Source organism: Alligator sinensis, unplaced genomic scaffold (genome assembly GCF_000455745.1).
Source record: "Alligator sinensis unplaced genomic scaffold, ASM45574v1 scaffold421_1, whole genome shotgun sequence".
NCBI classification, from domain to species: Eukaryota; Metazoa; Chordata; order Crocodylia; family Alligatoridae; genus Alligator; species Alligator sinensis.
In genome coordinates this window covers 4,085,556-4,104,167 of record NW_005841871.1, presented here as the reverse complement: position 1 = coordinate 4,104,167, position 18,612 = coordinate 4,085,556, and the positions used below count along the sequence as shown (strand labels likewise).

Below are 18,612 nucleotides of genomic sequence, written 5' to 3'. Positions count from 1 at the left end.
TAGTGTGTTAATAGTGGAACAGGGGTAATAAGAATAAGGTATTGTTGTAAGGGGGGGGGGGTCAAGTTTTGTGTTAATGTAGTTTCTTTTAGTTGTTTTGTAGTAATAAAAAAGGTTCCCATCAGTATGTTTGCCCAGTATAGGCCATGTGTTTCATAGTCATGCTTGGTTTTGGCTGCATTTAACCAACTTCATAGTTTGCTTCCATTACTGAGCACATGCTGCTTTTAGCACAAGTTTAAAGACAGACAGTGTATTTAATGAACTTTTCTTGCATGTGGATGTAAGGTGAGGGGCTAGTTTCCCAATACGAATTGGTAAAAAAAAAAAAAAAAACAAAAAAAAAAAACCTTGTCTTTTAATAAATATGGTCTATAAAATGAAAAATATTTTGTGGTCCTCTACTCTTTGACTACAAGTATGTTTTGACATTGCTTCTGAAAGAGCATCTGCCTCCTTAATGTATCCATGTCCTATTTCATGCAAGTTTTACAGAAAAAATTTTTGCGATCCAAAAATTACAGTTTCATTTTAAAAGTATAATGGAGCCAAAGAGTTGGACCTTGTGAGTTAGTTGTCTGTTATAGTAAGCTGCTTTGAGCCTTTCTGGATAGGGTGGGATATAAATCTAAATAATAACAGTAATAATAATTAGCTAGATATGCACGTCATAACATTTATAAACATCTCCAATTAAACATGCATAGATGTATCTCTGTTCTGATAAGGTCCAGAGTGAGAATGAGAGCACTGGCTAAACTACCATGTACCTCAACTGCCTGACTCTCACTAAGGCTATCAAAAGCCTGTACTTTGGAAGCAATATATTCAAAGAGATTTTTTATATATAGCTCCTATGGTTTGCTTCCTTAATTTCTTGTAGGCTGTCTCTGTTAATTTAACAGAAGATGTAAGATCAAACCTTGTCCATCACTAAATACCTGTGTACAAAAAAAGACAGAAAAAGCATTCCAAAGTCTATGCATAATATACCTAATGGTGGTCTGAAAGTAGTACAAGCAGTGGCATACATGCATGGCTAGAGCCATCAGACACACTAGGGGTTCAGCATGAGGGGAAAGTGCTTATGTATCCATAAACAGTACAAAATGTCACCAATACCAGCAAGTGCCCCTGAAAAAAACAGCAGTAAGAAGTCTCCTGCTGTATGCTGAGCTAGCCACTATTCATCATCCTTACCTGGAATTTTTTGCATTACATGTCATTACTACCTTGCCTGGGTTTAAGTTGTTACCTGCACTACAAAAACTAACATAGACTGTCACAAGTAACTAGGAATGGACCCACTAGGGGGTACAGGAACTTCAAGGCACAATGACTGAAGGAATCCTCTACTTGCTAGTGAAAGTGCAAATCAAAATTATATAATAAACGCACTATGAATACGAGTCCAGATCAATGTGCATGTTGCAGGACCCAATAATATTGTCACAAAGAAATTGTATCAATATGATTAATATGCATGCAAACAGTGCAGTATTTTAAAAACCAACTTTATAAGTCCATCTTCCAGGTATATGTCTGCATAGAAGGAGTGGTCATCATTGATAATTCTTCCACCTTTAATAAGTAGTCGATCACTCTGAGGAAAAAAGGAAGAAACATTTATGACACAAACAAAAAATGTACATAAAAATGAAACGATTAAATCAAATACCATATGCCCAACTTTCATAAAATGGACCAAGTGACAATACAAGTCCCAGGACCACTCAGTTTACCGAGTTGAGGTATCATGGTATCATGTCTCCTAATACACCTGCATTTTCTGAGCTATGAGTTTGAGCCTCAAGAATCAAATCAAAATAACACTGTCAAGATGAACGCTTTACACTATATATTTATTATATTGCTCCTCCCAAGTTACTGCTCCTATGATTATTTCTATTTTAAAGGTACAGACAAGAGCAACAAAAATGTTCAGAAGTATGAGCAGCTTCCATACCAGGAGAGTCTGAAAAGGCTGGGACTCTTCAGTTCAAAAAAGGAGAAGGTCAAAGGTCAACATGACAGAAGTCTATCATCACCGTTCATGATTTTTTAAAGTGAACAGGGAACTGTTATTCACCAAGTCCCAGAATACAACGATTAGGGGGCACTGAAATGATCGGGAAACAAGTTTTGAAAAAAGGGGGAGGGAGTACTTTTTTATATAGCATGTAGTTAATTTGCTGGGACTCTGACACAGGAGGTTGTAGAGGTAGACAATATAACTAGGTTCCAAAAAGGACTGAACAAATTCATGCAGGACAGGTCCACTGGGAGCTATTAAAGAGAACAGTCAGGGATGCATCTGCTGAGATCCTGAACTACTGATGCCAGGGAGGGTAGGACAGGAATGGCTATGCTTTGTACACACACTAGATTTGTTTTGTACATACACTCCCTCTAAAGAATCTACTACTTGCCACTGTCAGACAGCGTACTGGGCTACACAGACCATGGTCCAAGCCAGTAAGATACTATTTATGTTCTTAACATAAAATTCCTGAAAGAGTCAAGGGAACAGGGACCAGAACCCATGACTCCCCCTGCACATCTGAATGCCCTACTCATTTCCTAGACTAGAGTCAGGCTGTTCCTTGTTTGCTCCTCCTCTGACCCCATGAATTATGTGTTCTTTGCTATACAGTGACCCAGCCTCAACAGGACGGGTAGTGGAGGCCCTGACCCAAAACAGGCTACAACTTGCTAGCAGAGACAACCCAAGAAGGGTGCCGGGCCCCGTCCCTGGACATGAGGAAGCCAGCGGTGCATTCAGCAGCAAGCGGGGGGATGCCAAGTGGCCGGATGTGCTGGATTTGGCGGCAGATTTGGCAGTGGGGAAGGAGGAGTGAGGTGCCGAGTGGCTGGTGGCAGTGCAGAGTCACCGGGGCCACTCTGCCTGGCTCCGTTGGAACCAGGGCAGTCGCCCTGATTCATGCCCCCCAGGCATGGCTCTGAGAGCTGTTCTAATTAGAGCAACTCAGCATCTTGTGTATCAGCGTCCTTGAGTTTCAAAATGGTGGCAGGGGTGCTCGAACTAAAGCTAATTCAACGAGCTTGATTTAAAGCACTCCTGCTGCCATATTGAAGCATGGGGATACTGATACACGAGATGTGGGTGGTGCTGGAGTGTGGTAATTACAGATTAATCAAGTCTGCTCTGATGTGCTGTAATTACAGTGTGTCAGAGCAGGCTTCGCGCTCATGTACAGGCACCCTAGGCCTTTATGGCAAAGGTGGGTACCACCTCCTCTGCCTGGGTTTTTGAATGAAAGTGGCTATTGTGTTTTATGTTACGCTCAAAACTGTCAGCACTGACCAGGCATACTCAGAGCATGTGTAGGCGTATCAGGCTCTTCAGGCACTATTCTTCCTAGTTTCCACATCCAAATGGGGCTTAGGCAGGAGCTAGATGCAGCTGTTCCAAGTGAAGCAGTCCTGGGCACGGAAAAAGGAAGAACTTTGGGCTAATCCAAGAAACCTTGAGCTAAAAAGGCACAGGCCAAGTGAATTTAGGCACCTCCAGGGTTAGGAGTGGGGAATTTTGGATCTGGGCATCTAGGGCATTTTTACATGCGTTTCTGATGTGGTGCCGGGCTCTTTTAATTAACAAGCCATACTAATTAAAAATGCCCGCCCATGACGTGCATCAGTGATGCAGAGCATCCTCGCTCTGAGAAAACGGCAGGGGGGTTCTTTGAACTAAAGCACATTGAACGTGTTTTATTTCAAAGTGAGCTGCTGCCATTTTCTCAGCACGGAGACATGCTGCACCACTGATACACGTGGAGCTGCCAGAGCACGTCAATTTATATGATCCGGCAGACTCAATTAATTGAGTCGGATTCCCAGCATGTCAGAGCAAACTCCCTGCATGTGTGTAAGTGCCCCTAAAGTCTGTCTAAGAACTGTTTTAGGTGCCTTAGTCCCTTCTCAGGCACTGGCCTTCAGTCTCCAGGACTGGGTTTAGCTCAACTGCCATGTGTACTGCTGCAGGCCAAACACTGGTCACCCCGCATACAGATGTGTAGTGCTTGTGCTTCAGAGCCAAGAGTGAAGCGGACTAGTTTATTTTCATGGGGAAAAAGATTGATAATTAGCTGTCTGAAAAGGGCCAATTACTTTACTTCCCCATTTTTGTGTAAATCTACTGCTTAGTAAGGGTCAGGATTCAAGGAGGGAAGTGCAAGGGAATGAACAGAGAGAGCTTGTTACCATGTAAACACCAGGGGACAATTAAGTTTCCTATGAAGGGCAAGGAAAAAGGTCTAAAACTGATTCATAAATATCAGTGAGAGCCAGGAACACAATACCATACAATCTTCAGATTAATTACAAAGAGGAGGGGTGTGCTGCAGCATGGACCATATGCATTTGCTATGTTGGATCCCTGCCAGAATATCAAGAAGACAGTAGAAAATAAACCCACAGTGCAGCATCCCCTGGGATGTACAGAACATGCGACTGCAAGTTACTGTGGGCAGAGGAAAGAATGAAATCTAGCTCTTAATGAGCTTTAGATTTACACTCACACACACTGCAAGAAATTTTTAAAGTCTAATTCACTCTTTATGTATTTCCTTGGCCTCCACAGTGAAAATAAATGTGTTGAAAGTCAGGTTCTGGCCCTGATGCCATGGCAGAATGCAGCACAGTTTGGATTTTGACTCTTTCAGGAGAATGTGTACATTTAAAAACTGTGTGTGTGTAATAGTTAAGGAGGTAGCTTAAGCCTTTTAATAAAAAACCTAAAATGCTTGCTAAGACCTATTTTAAAAATAATGGAAGCTAAATTGCTAAAAGGCCTGTCCAGCTGTTTGTGTAAATATTTAGGAATAGTAATTTATGTCTAAGGGAAGGGGAAGCTATACTGGTCTGTGGTTTCTGGGCTGTTTGGATCATCGTTCTCTACAGAACAATGTGAACAAAGAGAATCAGTCAGCATTTTGCACTGCAAATTTTCAATATTAGAACTGAGCTAAAAATGCCAAAAATATGTTCTCTGTAGAACTATTCAAATATTGAATGAATCTGTCAAATAATTGCATTGTGCTGGCATAAAATATGTACAGAAAGCATATTTCAAAGCTGCATGTAGCAATATTTCCGGAAATCAACATTTAAATTCTCACCTTCAAAGGGTCAGTTTGGAGGTGCCAGTACCATCCACCCAACCAGGGAACAGAAATAAAATGATTTGACACATCTGACCACATCTGGCTGCAGGCCAGAATGCCCCACCTTGGGTTAGAGGCAGGAAAATGGGCACTAGGACCCTTCTGCTGCTGCTACTTGTGTCCCCCCATGGCACAAAGAGAGTGCTTGCAGGAAGTATTCATTCCCACAAAGCCACACATCTTTGGGCTGGATCCAGAGGTTCTGCAAGCCAAATCTGGTCCATGGGTCCATAGGTTACTGGCCCCTGGCTTGGTGCATACTGCATTTGTAAAGATGTTAGCCAAATAATTATGAACAGTCAATGAGACTGAAGAAGTCGAGTACAAAGGGAGGCTGAAGTACTGAGTGCATTATTAATTACAAATTATATGTTCAATTTCCCAAATGATAAATAAGAATACTCTCTTTGTCCTGCATTACTCACCTAGCTCGTGACTCCAGACTTGCAAAGAATTAAGCTCAGGAATACTCATATGCCTTTAGTTATGCACAAGCCTAAATACCCAATTCAGAAAATAAGAGCATCTTTATGTTCCCTCATCTGAACAAACAATGATATCAACCTCTTCTATAAAGTGCTTTAAGATTCACTGATAAACAGCAATACAAAACACAAGCAGTATTATAGTGTTCCTATTCAGCAAAAAGTTAACTACATTTCTATCTTTAAGTATGTGCTTAGAGTTCAGTTTGTGTTTAGGTGCGCTGCAGTTTCAGGGCTCTATTCAGTTCTGTATTTCAGTCCAAACAATAGAGAGATTATCATCTAGCTGTGGTACCTTTAAATAAATATATGTCCAATATAATACATAAGGAAAGAAACCACACACAGGTTTGAGGCTTTCGATATAACGAAGTATACAAGGGGCTCTAGGGTAAAATCAAGGTTCAGAACCACAATGAAATATACTCCCCATGGGGCCAGTCTCAGATGCTGGTAATGTTTTGCAATGAAGGAAGAAAGAGGATGCACATCCCCATCCTAGAATTTGCCTTGCTGATCACAGCTTTTTTTTTCCAGGCTCTCTATTGTCAGTTGTAATTGCAGCATTTTTCAATCAGCAGTGTGAAAGGTAATGATTTATTTTGACACTGCTGGCAGTCCTACCTCCTCACCACAATGATTTACTACTGTGACTGCTGAGCTGCAGAAACCACTATCTTGTGAGTTCTTTTTAAGCTCATTCAATTATCTTTCTAAACATGAATATTGTTCAGCTAGAGAGAGAGTATCTCATTTATTTGGGAGGGAATGTTACCAAAATGTGTAAACCTCACGTCTGAGTCAGAAAAGCTCGACATGCATCAAGATGTTTTACATTTTTCTTTACAAATAAGCCATAAATACAAACAATAGAAGAGGATAGGGCACTTATTAATAGACATGGAGAATGTAGGCAAGAATATAACCCAAGAGAGATAGGCAAGGACACATTTTTTTTAAATTACAAGGGTATATGACGTAGTCATCTAAAAAACTCTATGGGCCTTGTTTCAGCAAAGCGCTTAAACATGTGGGTTACACCTTATATCAACTCTGTTCATAAGGTTACTGAATGATTACCACTGCAGCATGTGCTGTGGAGTCTTAAGAAGAACTGGGAGGAGCAAAGTAACTTGGTTTCACAAGGGATTTCAATATTCTGACTTTTAGTTTCATTTCCATGTGGAATGAAAACAAAACATTTGTGAAAGCTGTGTAAGAAAGAATGGGCCTGGAATCCGAGAGAGCCCATATGGTGAGGATGCCCAGAGCTATGGATCCTATAAGCAGAACTGTAAATTGAAATGTTGACACCCTGGGCATTGCAGGTGGTGGGGAGGGTGGAAGTGAGGGAAGAGAGTGCTTGCTTGCCTCCATGTTCAGGGGCTGCCACAGTTGTGCCAGATAAGGTACAATGGACACCCCAGCTGAATTGGCACCCAGGACTGATGTCCTGCTTGTCTCCCTTACTCCAACCTCCAAGTTATGCTACTGCCCTGGAAGCTATGAGAGGCTACGTTGCCGAGATGCCAGAAGTCTGGGTTTCCCAGCTGCCTAGCACGTGTCCTGCCAAGGGAGAAGCATGCAGGTTTGTGAGGAAAACCTGTGCGATTTCCATGGGAATGCCATAAACATTTTCACCATCTCTGTAAAATGTTTCGATTTCAGTGATTCAGCAAACCCTGTTGAAAAATATCTTGCTGGAACTTTTCCAAGTCACTGTGGTTAGGTATCTCTGGAGAAGGTGTTACAGATTGTTACAAGCCATGACTATAAGGAAACAGGTGACTTCCTAGATACTATAACAAGTGATCATTTATTAAAACTACTGTTAATGTATTTTAACCCTATATACACTATTATGAAAAAACCTGATCACTTTATGAATAATCCATCCCTGTTTAGCATGTGCTTAAAGTTAAATATAGGCTGAAGTGCTTTGATGAACCAGGGCCACAAACCCAACTAAAAATACATGGCATTTTGATCATCTTGCCACTTGCCTGCTATGCCATATTCTGCTTGTTCTCTCTTCATCTACCTTTGCCTCTCTCACAGCTGTGAAGTCTTAGGGGCAGGGTGTTGTGTTATTTGTCGGTTAAGCAGAGGAGCCATAGTCAGATGTCAGAAACAGGGTCAACTTTATTAATACAAAAAAACTAACGGAGAGGGATATAATTGGGAGACAACCCTATTACACAGCTACTTGGAACCCTGCTGCTAACCCACAGCTATCTCTACCCAAAAATCCTGGTAACATTAGACTAGACCAGGGCTAACATTAGATTAGGCCAGGGCTGTTTAACTTCTGAGTGCCTGGAGGGGCAGCAGGGGCCACATGGCCTACTCCCACTGCGCTGCACCATTCCCCTGCCTCACAGTGCTGCATGCCTCCCCTGACCTTGACACGCTGCACCAGCATCCCAGGTCCCCCAAATCACCTAGCCACACGATCTCTCACCCTATAAGCCACCCCACCCCACCCCAACTCCAGGGTCTTAGACAGGCAGTTGAAGCTGAAAAAGGTAGGGCAAACCCAGATAGACTGATAGCAGCAGGAGAGTTTTGGGAGGGAAACAGTGCCCAGACTTGGAGGCTGCGACTGCAGTTTAACCCCCACCTTCAGTCCTTGAGCAGCTAGTTGGATAGCCCTGGTTTAGCCAAAGCCTCTTAAAGGGCCAATATAATTACAGACATGTCTCTTGTTTGTAAAGTGGATAATAATATGGGGCTTACATCTTGAGGCCAACTTTTGGCCACTACCACAGTAGACAGCACAGGACAGAAACTCCATAACCTCCCTAGGTCATCTATTGAAGTGCTTAAGTATCTTGACAATAAGGAGCCCGCTTGCTCTAATTCTGCATGTACCGGATGCCAGGAAAATATTGTATTTAAATGGCTTCAATTCAACAACACCCCTCTCATGAAAGTACCCAAAATTGAAACTGGTGCTGGGCATGCCTTGGGCACATGATATTCTTCAGCATATGGAGGACATGGAGCAAGAACAGGTAATCAGGGTTTATTTTCACAACCTGGTCTATAGCACTATCTGACACAACATAGACATGGTCTCAGAGCGAGGAGCGTGTCAGAGCCCTACATAACCTCTGCTTTAGGCAAAATGAGAAAAAAAAATATTCCAGACACATGAGTCTGCACAGAGAAAATTAGCAAGAGGCTGTGTATATGAGGCTTTTCCTGGGATGCCAAAAAACAAGATGCATATGAGCTTTTCCCTTGGAACTACAAGGAACAAGAAAGGAAGAGAAAGAAGCCCCCTGCAACAGCTGGGAGGTAAAAAGCAGCAAGATCCTGAGGAAATGCTACAATTAAGGAAGAAAAAGAGAAGTCTAAAATGATATCAGAGCAATATTGGCATTGTATCAGCATTAACAAAAAAACTAAATACACTTTTCATACCATAGCTGTGGACTAGCTCCACTGAAGTCAGTGCACTTATGGTGTAGTCAAGAGGAGAATTTGACCCAAAATATTTATCTTCCACTCCTCACCAAGACATCGGTGGTATAACAATCACAGCAATGCAATGCTGTCTGCAAAAATGGGTTTTAGGTGAGGGTGTGACACAGAATCAGCACCAAGCAGTGCTGATTTTACAGCAATTCCATTTTCTCAGCACTAAGCTTTCCATTTCTTCACAGCAGAGCTCCCTGCTGGATATGATACAGCACCTACTATGTACAGAAATCTACTTTCAGGTGCTTTGCATGGTTTTCCTGGTGATTTCTGCTAATCACAGCCAGAGTCCTCCTGCTTAATCTAGCAGCAAAGCAGCTTAGTCTGTGACATCACAGCAATTCTCATGGCACCAGAAGGATAGGCCACAAACTCAGCATCATTCACTGCAGGAGGCGGGGCTTTCTGCTGCAAGAGACAGCAGCTCTCACCCAGACACTACTATTGTCTGCATTGTAGCAGGAAATACATAAAGCTTATGGAGTCTGAGGAACCCATGTTTTTTGCACATATATCCTTTATTAAAACTTTGGCTCATCCCTCTGCAGCTCTTTTAAAGTATGGAAATATATTGTCTTGTATCAACCAATAATAAAATGCCTGGTAGAGCTGAGAAAAGGCCCCTATTAGGAATGGAAACTCAGATCTAGCCCTGAATTTTGCTAAGAGTCCCTACAGTTCTAAAAGCTTGGTTCACCAGCCAACCCAGAGTTATTCTGAACCCATATTCAAGTGTTATGGTTTATCCATATATAGGACAGTTGAAAATTACTAGTTTTCCTCCTAGCCCTCTTGTGCTCTGAGCTTTAGGTAACTGCCTTTTAGAAGCATTACACAACAGAATATGGATATAGATTCTCAGTCTGGACAGAGATTGCTGAAAAATAGGATGTCGACATAAATTATAATGCTGTTCCCTGCCATGAAATGCATCAATTGATTATGATCCTGGCCAGTTAATTTACCATGTCCAATGAAAATAATATGACTGTAAATCATTGTGAAGTGACACACATTTTGTCTACTTTATTCATTCTATCACAACCACACATGCACTTCCCTTTTATGAAGCCACACCCATACTCTGTAACAGGGATGCCAAATTCATATATAAAATGAAGAGGGTTAAAACTATTGAAAGAATATGCCTATGCCATTCCAGGCAAAAGAAAAATCTAAGGAAATTGTAAAATGCTTATTTTAATAAAATAATAGTTCCTAAAAGAATAGCACATCTTTGTTTTTACCTTTGTTCCATGAGTGGCACTCATCCTGAAGCTTTATGTCTCCTGGTACCAATTGAGCCAATCATGCCTTTTTAATTAACTACAATTGCATTAGCTGGATGACAACAATATCAGCAAAACAAAACTAAATCAAGCCAGCACAGTGAAAGTGTGTCCAGGCACCACTTCATTCTTGGATTCAGTCTTTAACTCTTGTTCAAACTGCAACCACTATTAATTGATAAAGGCTTTTGAACTCTACCACCCAGAAGGTCTAGGCCTTAAAGGTGAAGAAACCACCTTCAGAGACAATTTTCCCTTATGTAATTCTATTGACTAGAGTGGAATTAAGACAGCAACAAATTTGACTTTTAGTCACTCACCAGAGTTCTCAAAGCTCCACAACTGATAATGAGAGTTTGCACCCAAACCTAGGGTAGCACATGGGTTTGGAGAGGACTATGCATCTTGCTCCAAGGAGCCATCAGACATGGTCTCTTATGTTCCAAATCCACCTGTATTTCTATATGCTGTTCATAAAGATGTGTTATGTAAAAGATGCTGGGCTTAATGCGATAAAACTGAAGGTGTTAAACTATGCTGGAATACTGAGTCATTTCAGAGTGAGTACACCCCGCTGCTAGGCCTTATAAAATGCCCTAGAGTGTGTGAGAAGACATGGCTCTGTTTGAAAGAGAAGGTTTAAAAGCCATAGGCTGATACTTGTATTCTCTTTGACTAACAGAATCCCAGCAACAAAACATCCTGAATTCTGGAACGGGCTCCCAAGGGAGGTGGTGCTCTCCCCTACCCTGGGGGTCTTCAAGAGGAGGTTAGATGAGTATCTAGCTGGGGTCATCTAGACCCAGCACTCTTTCCTGCCTATGCAGGGGGTCGGACTCGATGATCTGTTGAGGTCCCTTCCGACCCTAACATCTATGAATCTATGATGGTATGGAGGATTTCAAAGGCCACTTTCCACTGAAAGGCAATAAAAGTAAGATGCCCAATGTTCCTTTATGCCTTTGAAAAATCTCCCCCTGGAAAGTTAATTCCTTTATACACAATTCACAGATGAGCTTTTTAATGGAAGCAGTCAGATCCATAACCAGACAAATTACAAAATATTTAAGCTATTTTGGTTTTAGCAAAGCACTGACAAAAAGGAGTGTTTTTTAAAAGAAAGTTAGAGGCAAAAGTAGAACCATCTCCTTCCCAAGCATGTGTGTGAAAAGTCCTTCTCAAAAGGGTAAAAGAAAGTCTCTACATGGGATTCCATACAGCTCTGTCTGTTTGAAAAGGTCTGTTCTTAATCAGCTTTCTTCCCTCTTCAGAATCCTCATGCCCAGGTTAATCTCTATAGGAAATATTTCCATAGCTAGTGCACAAACTGAATCAACAAAGGGTGTCACTTGTAAATCATTCTCCTTGAGGCATCATTTCTGATAGCATACTAATGGAGTCCCCTGCCCAAAAGCTTTTAAGTTTATTCTCCTAACAAATGTATTCCTATACACAGTAATTCATTTATGAAAGAGTCTGTGGAATATAGCCACATCTTAAACTGGTGCAAAGCCAATGTGTTCATTCATGTTTATTCAATTAAAGATCTGATACTCATTTTTTCTGCTTTGGAGGCCTACCTTTCTATTAATCTACCAATTTCATTCCTTTCTCATAGAGACTAAAAAAAAGGTTATTCTGTACAAGCAAAACACATGGGGATTTCTTCAAAATAGATACCACATTTTATTGTTTTTCAAATATCAATACCGCAGGCATACTACACCCCATATTCTGGCAGAACAGCACATTGAGAGTTTCATTTGAGTAAGGACTGGGGAATGCAGCATCAAAGTTGTTCCATTGGGTGTCGTTATATTTACCTCCTCGGTGACACTTTTCTATTACACCAATTACAATTGAATTTTCCAAATCTCGGAGGCTAGTCCCAGGAGTGATAAACACAGGGGGATAAAATAGCTGTCATCCAGCAGAGCTAGTTCATGTAATCAAAGAGCAGTTGTATTAAAACTATAGGGAAGCCCTCATCAGGTCAGAAGGACAAATTTGATCTGGGGTTAGTAGGTACATCTCAGTAGAGTCTGAATTTGACTCTCTGCAAGGGTTGAGTGGAAAGAGCATTCCAGCAAAGATGTTAGGCACAAGAGAAAATAAACTAAAGTAAATGTGTCTGGATATTATGCTATCATCTTCTTCTCTGATTAATAAATCAGGATCAGCCTTAACTGCACTGCTTTTTCAATGTCAAATTACTTGAGGATTCATTTATCCCTTTAAATATAACCTTGTGCTGGGGACAGTGTGAAGCCATTCCAACCCAGAAGCAGCATGCCCTGCGCTATATCTTGTGAAGTGTGACACACTCAGTTAGCAGACCTGTCCTCAGTAAAGGCATATGGACTGGTGAGGAGGGGAGAGGGCAAGTCTTACCTCCCAGACTCTCTGTACATTCCCTTTGTCCTGTATGTGGCTCTTAAGTAAGCCACAGAGAGGATGGGTTAGGATGGTATATGGTTACCAACTTCGCTAACTCTGCTTCCCCTCTGAGGAAAAGATTTTACTTAAATTTGGGGCCTGATCCAACTTCCTCCCCCCACAAAATCAGTGAAGAGGCCTGTTAACTTCTGTGCATACACAAACAAGCCCTTGTGTTACAACTCCCACTACAAACAGGACATCTCCTACGATCCTAGGTAACATCTTGTCAGGCTAATACACAGGAAGGCTCAGTTGCAACAACTGGAGTAACAGAGGGCACATCTACATGCGGACATTTATACACCAAAAACTACTGCACAGTACAGGTTCATGTCTATACATGCATGCCTGTACTGCGCAATAACTATGGTGACTTACACAGACTTGGGCATAAACACTTTATTGGTTACTACACAGTAACATACATGTAGAAGCCTTACTGCACAGAAACACAGTATGTGTGGACTGACTTGGGACTAAAGTTAGTCCCGAGTCAGTCCACACACAGCATTACTGCACTTTAATGGCTGCACCTGTAGATGCCAGCCTAAAAAACACTGGCTTAAAAACCACAGTAAATTACTGTGCAGTAAATTCACATGTATACATGCCCAGAGGATGCTAGGGGTGCTAGTCCTTGTTAAAGTTTTTTTCCCTACCTGCTACCAGCATCTCCAGCTTCCCTGGAGTTTAGTTTGGGCCAGCTGAGTTTCACCAAAGCCCTGATATCACTTGGATCCTTGCACTTAATATATACACACTAACTAGCTCCAGCAGAAAGGTTAGCATAGCCCTGGCCTGGGTTCTTTTAACACTTGTGTCGTCTAGCCCTGAACCAGCACGAGACCAATGATGTGTGAATTGCTAATGTCTGCCAGTGAAGACAAAGCCTTGAATCTCAGGAAGAGATTGTTCTTGGCAGCCCAGAGAATTAGATATCAAGTTAAGTATTCCCATACTGTTGCTGTCTTAGCCCACAAGCTCCCTTAAGCAGTTTTACAAATGCCAAATAGAAGGGGAAGGACCTAAGACCTGGGGAAAGTGTACACATTTGAAAGTTTACCCATCCTGACCCCCAGTGATCCAATTGAGAGGATTGTGACCCCAGCAGGAATAATCCATTATTATCTCTTACCTGGATTACTGTAATGTGTCCCTCTCTGGCCTCTCTGCGTCTCAACTCTACACATTTCAAACAATGAACACACTACAGATAAAGTTATCTTCTTCCCCTTTTTCATATTCCCCTTCCTGTCTTGTTTTTCACCGAGTTCAAACCCCTCTCTTCACTTTCAAGGTTTCACAGTGCTACCCACCTAAACCTTACCTTGCCTCCTACTACACACCTGTGGATTACTCTCTACCAGGTCCAGCTGAGTCCTAAGTCTCTTCATCTTCTTTTCTCCTCAAGCCTTTCTGGGTCATATTTCCAGCTGGCATTCTCTCCTCCCAAAAGAACCACTTTCCTCGTCTAGGTTTCCTTGACTTGTGCAGGTTCCTCCTTAATACTCACTTCCTATGGCTACCACTCCACCACTCAACATCCTTGCCCTTAGGCTTGTCCTCAACTGAACTCACAATGCAACAGTTAAAAATATAACTAGTAAACTATGTGCCATACACTTTTAAATATTGAAAGTGCAAAGTCATTTGTACCGGGACCTAGTCTTCTTGCATGCCTGGAAAATACCAAGCTCTATAGAAATACAAGATAAAACTACAAACAATAGGGGGTTTCAATGCTTCATAGCATTGGGGCAGTGTCCCAGATTCCCCAGCATATTTGAAGATTCATTCTACATGGTATGGGACAGTGGGAATCAACCTTTTTGGTAGGCATGCTACAAATTAACCACACTGCACTCTCCCCAAGAGCCACTCCAGTCCCTTTCCTCTGCCTGATCTGTTCTGCAGTCTGCTCCCATCCCCGTGCTCCCTGCCTGTCCTGTTGCACTGCTTTCTGCTTCTTTCCCTGTGCCCCCTGCTTGATATGCTGCCTTTTTTCTGCTTGCCACCCTATCTCCTGATGCTGTGCTGTCTGTCCCCTCCCCAGTCTGCCATGTGCTACACACAGCGACCGTCCATTGCCACTCATTCCACAGGTTATCCAACCCTTGTATAGGTATAGACTTTGGTATGGATAAACACAAGTTTAAAGGTGATGGGCAAGGGAACGTACACAGGAGATCAAAGACCATGCTAAATGAGCCCTGCCTAATACCCAGAAATGGCCTAGGAAGGTCACGCAAAAGTTGTCTGTCTTAGTTTCATGCTGTGCATTGTGCATCAACTTTTTCTTGAACACCTTCCATTCTCTCTACCTCCCCTGCCCATTCTTCACTCTTCACTCAAGAGCAAATGAGGGAGCTCATCAAAGCCTTGATACTTACTGTCACCATGCAGATGAATATGTGAAGTACTTATGTTTATGTAGATCAGCTCATAGCCTCTGCTCACACTGAGCACACTTGGGGCACAACACCCTTGCATTCCCTACAGTACACCATGGAGAATTTTAGTCATTTTTTATAGAACCCATAGAAGTCTACTAGGTACTTCACATAGAAAGAGCAATTTCCTTGCTCAAAAACTCTCACAAGCAAAAGGGCTGGATTTTGTCATAAGGGCACTGCAGTACAGCACTTAAGAGACACTGATAGAAGTGATATTTGTCATGCGACCGGCTCCCTGAAAGTGCTCTACAGACACACGTCCATTTAAAAATGGCTGATCATGCAACAAATTAACCCTCATCTAATAAGGGATCAAATGAAGGTGCTCCAAAGTAGAATGCCTTAGGGAACTTCTGCAATCCCTGTGTGCAATGGGGACTGGGCTGGTGCTGTCTGCAGGAAGGGAGGAGGGAGAAAGGAGGGGGAGGGAGGCACATGGACTGGAGCTCCCCTGCCTCACAGCCCCCCTGCACCCCGTCCTTCAGTTCAGGCCAGGCAAATCCCAGCCTGCAGCTCCCCCTCCATCTCTTCCTTCTCCCCTCCCCTCTGTAGACAGCACAAGCCCAGACACAGTCACACACAGGGACACAGGGACTGACAGAGGTTCCCTAAGGCACTCTACATTAGAGAGCACTGGAACTGGGGGGGAGGAGGGGAAGAGAGGCTGCATCAGGCCAGCCCCAATTGCAGGACAGGCAGTCAGGCTCGATCCTCCCCTAATAGACGGACATCTGTTGGGTTGGGGATCACTCTAACTTGTGGCACTATATGCAAAGTGGCATGAGTTAGAGAGGAAACCTGCACGTCTATCAGTGTGCAAGGTGTCTCAAAGGCACAACTTTGACCTCTGCTCCAAACTTTTGCTGCTTCAACTTGGCACAGCAATAAATGGGTGCATGGTCATTCAAGCTGAGGCAGTCAGATATGATGCTAATCACATCCTATCAGAGAAATATGTATGTCTTTCCCACTCTAGCCCAGTGGGCTCCCTAGACATGGATGAGCCTTTTTGACCCTCCTACATGAAGCCTTTCACTGATATACCACACCAAGCTGAGATGATGAACAGGAAGCAGACAGAGAAGAAGGATAACTGTGTGGTTCTGGAGTTCAGGCAGATGACCACCTTAGTGATTCATTCAGTATGTCTTTATAAAGCATATTAAAAGTAAGGAACAAATTTATAAAAAAGAGATACATATTAGATAGTGAATCCTTTTCACACACTTGTGGCCACTGCAGAGGAGGTGAAGTTCCAGTGGTTTAAAATGAGCAAAGTCTTGACAGAAGAGACCAATTAGAGCAGCAGAACTGGCTTAGAGACACTTGGGAGAGAAATTAATGAAGGCAGACATAAAAACTGGAACCACTGATGGTGTGCAGGACTCAGGAAGGGATACAATACACTGAATATTGCCCATTTCAACCACCTTACCAGAAGATGGCAAACAACAGAGTGAAGTCATCTGACTTTCCTTGTACACCCAAAAAAGTCCTACAGACTTCAATAGGAGGTTGTGATACAGAAGGAATGGAAGATAAGCATGTTGGAAAGAAGTATTGACACTCCATAGCAAAAACTTTGGTATATAAGGTTGAGGGCCAACTCATGCTGAAAACCAACTGTCTGCAAAGAGAACAAGAGCTAGCAACAGGTCTAAAAGACCAGGGGGAGAGAGTTAAGACATACCCAAAGGGATGATTTGATTTGATTTCTGTATCACACTTTTACAATGATTTCACACACATTTAATAAAACCCATGGAGGCTTGAAACTGCAATGGACTTTTACCAATTGTTTCCTTCCAGGAACTCACTATGCTACATTTGCTGCTAAGGGCTGTACTACAGGTTATTTAAGGATAAAAAACATTTATTGTTTGGATGGGAGCACTTTTGGAACAGAAGTGTCCAGTAAGCAATATCCAGCACTAAGTAAACTACTTAATTTGCTTTTTCTGAAGACAGAAAAAAATTTAAAATTAAAATAAAGAGGTAGATTAAATGTGGGACAATGTTATTGTTTTTCACCTTTGATTTGGTCATGGAAGGAAAAATCAAAGTAGGATTAATTAATATTCATTAGGAAAGGCTTTAGCACATTCTGTTTCTCATGCCAGCTCTTCTTTTCCTCTTGTCAGCACAAATTAGGAAAAAGTGAGAACTGAAGACATTAAAATGCACTGTAAATGTAGGGGCAAACCATTTCATGCTTCTGGTTTCTTTTTTTGCTCAAAACTGAGTAATGTCTAACTGCAGCCAGGCACCCTTTTACATAGTATTGTCACTGCAAAGGAAATGTAAGACTCCAACCATCAGCTTCTACCTGTGCTATGACAGTGGGTCACAACCTTGTCAGACTCAAGGCACCCCTTGGAAAAAAAAACAGCTCTTAGCTTTCACTCTTTTTTTGAGTGCGGAAGAATAAAGGACCGATTCTTCTCTTGCAAAAAAACCCCTCTGAAAGACCACAATGGGTGAGCATGGTTTTCACACTATGGCTTCCTATTTGAGATCTCTGGGTTCATCTTGTGAATTGTGTGTAGGTGTTTACCCCCCTAACAATGCTCATATTGTGTGGCAGCACCCCAAGACACCCTTAAAAGGATCTGGTAGTGTCCTGGTTTAAAAATCACAGTGGCAAGTACTGTACACTCAGTGCCATAGCAAGTGGGGGGAGGCCAGCAGAGCGACCGCCCCGGGCACAAAAGCGAAGGGGTGCGACAGGCGCGGCCCAGCCAGGATGGGATATGGGCAGAAGCGCGAGTGGCTGGTTTGGGGGGTGCAGGGATGGAGGTGGGTCCTGCTGCTGTGTGCACTCCAGGGCAAGCGGGGAGGGAGGAGCGTGTGCCCCCCAGATCTGTGCACGGGGTGGGGGTGGGCTGCTGCTGTGGGCTTTGCCCCACAAGCCAAACTTCCTTGCCATGGTACTGAGTATGCTTTCCCAGGGCACAGCCAGGCCCACAGAGAAAAATGGTAGATGGAAAACAGGCAGAGGGTCAGCGAGGGGGAGCCCAGTGTCCTACAGCAAATTGATGACAGGGACCCTTGCTGGCCAGTCCCTCCCGCCTCTCTCAGCATCAGGGAGGCTGTACCACACCAGTGAGCAGGTTGGCATTAAAGGCCTGGGGATAGCTCCCAGGGTGGCCAGGACCAGAATGGTTTAGCAGAACCTCAAAGCCCCCGGGGAAGAGCTGAAGGGCCTGCCCGTGTCCAGCCCTGACCCGAACAAGGTCTGGCTGAGGTGTAAGGCCCCACCCTGAAGCTGCCATGTCTTCAC

At 42.9% G+C, this 18,612-nt stretch overlaps 1 protein-coding gene across 1 annotated transcript in view; it reads right to left on the bottom strand.

Annotated features, from left to right (window-relative positions):
- Positions 1–18,612, bottom strand: part of CRMP1 (collapsin response mediator protein 1) — a 77,315-nt gene that overhangs the window by 57,652 nt on the left and 1,051 nt on the right. Inside the window, exon 2 of the mRNA XM_006017026.3 lies at positions 1,515–1,603. Within this exon, the coding sequence (XP_006017088.1) occupies positions 1,515–1,603 (89 nt within the window). The remainder of the gene's footprint in view (positions 1–1,514; positions 1,604–18,612) is intronic.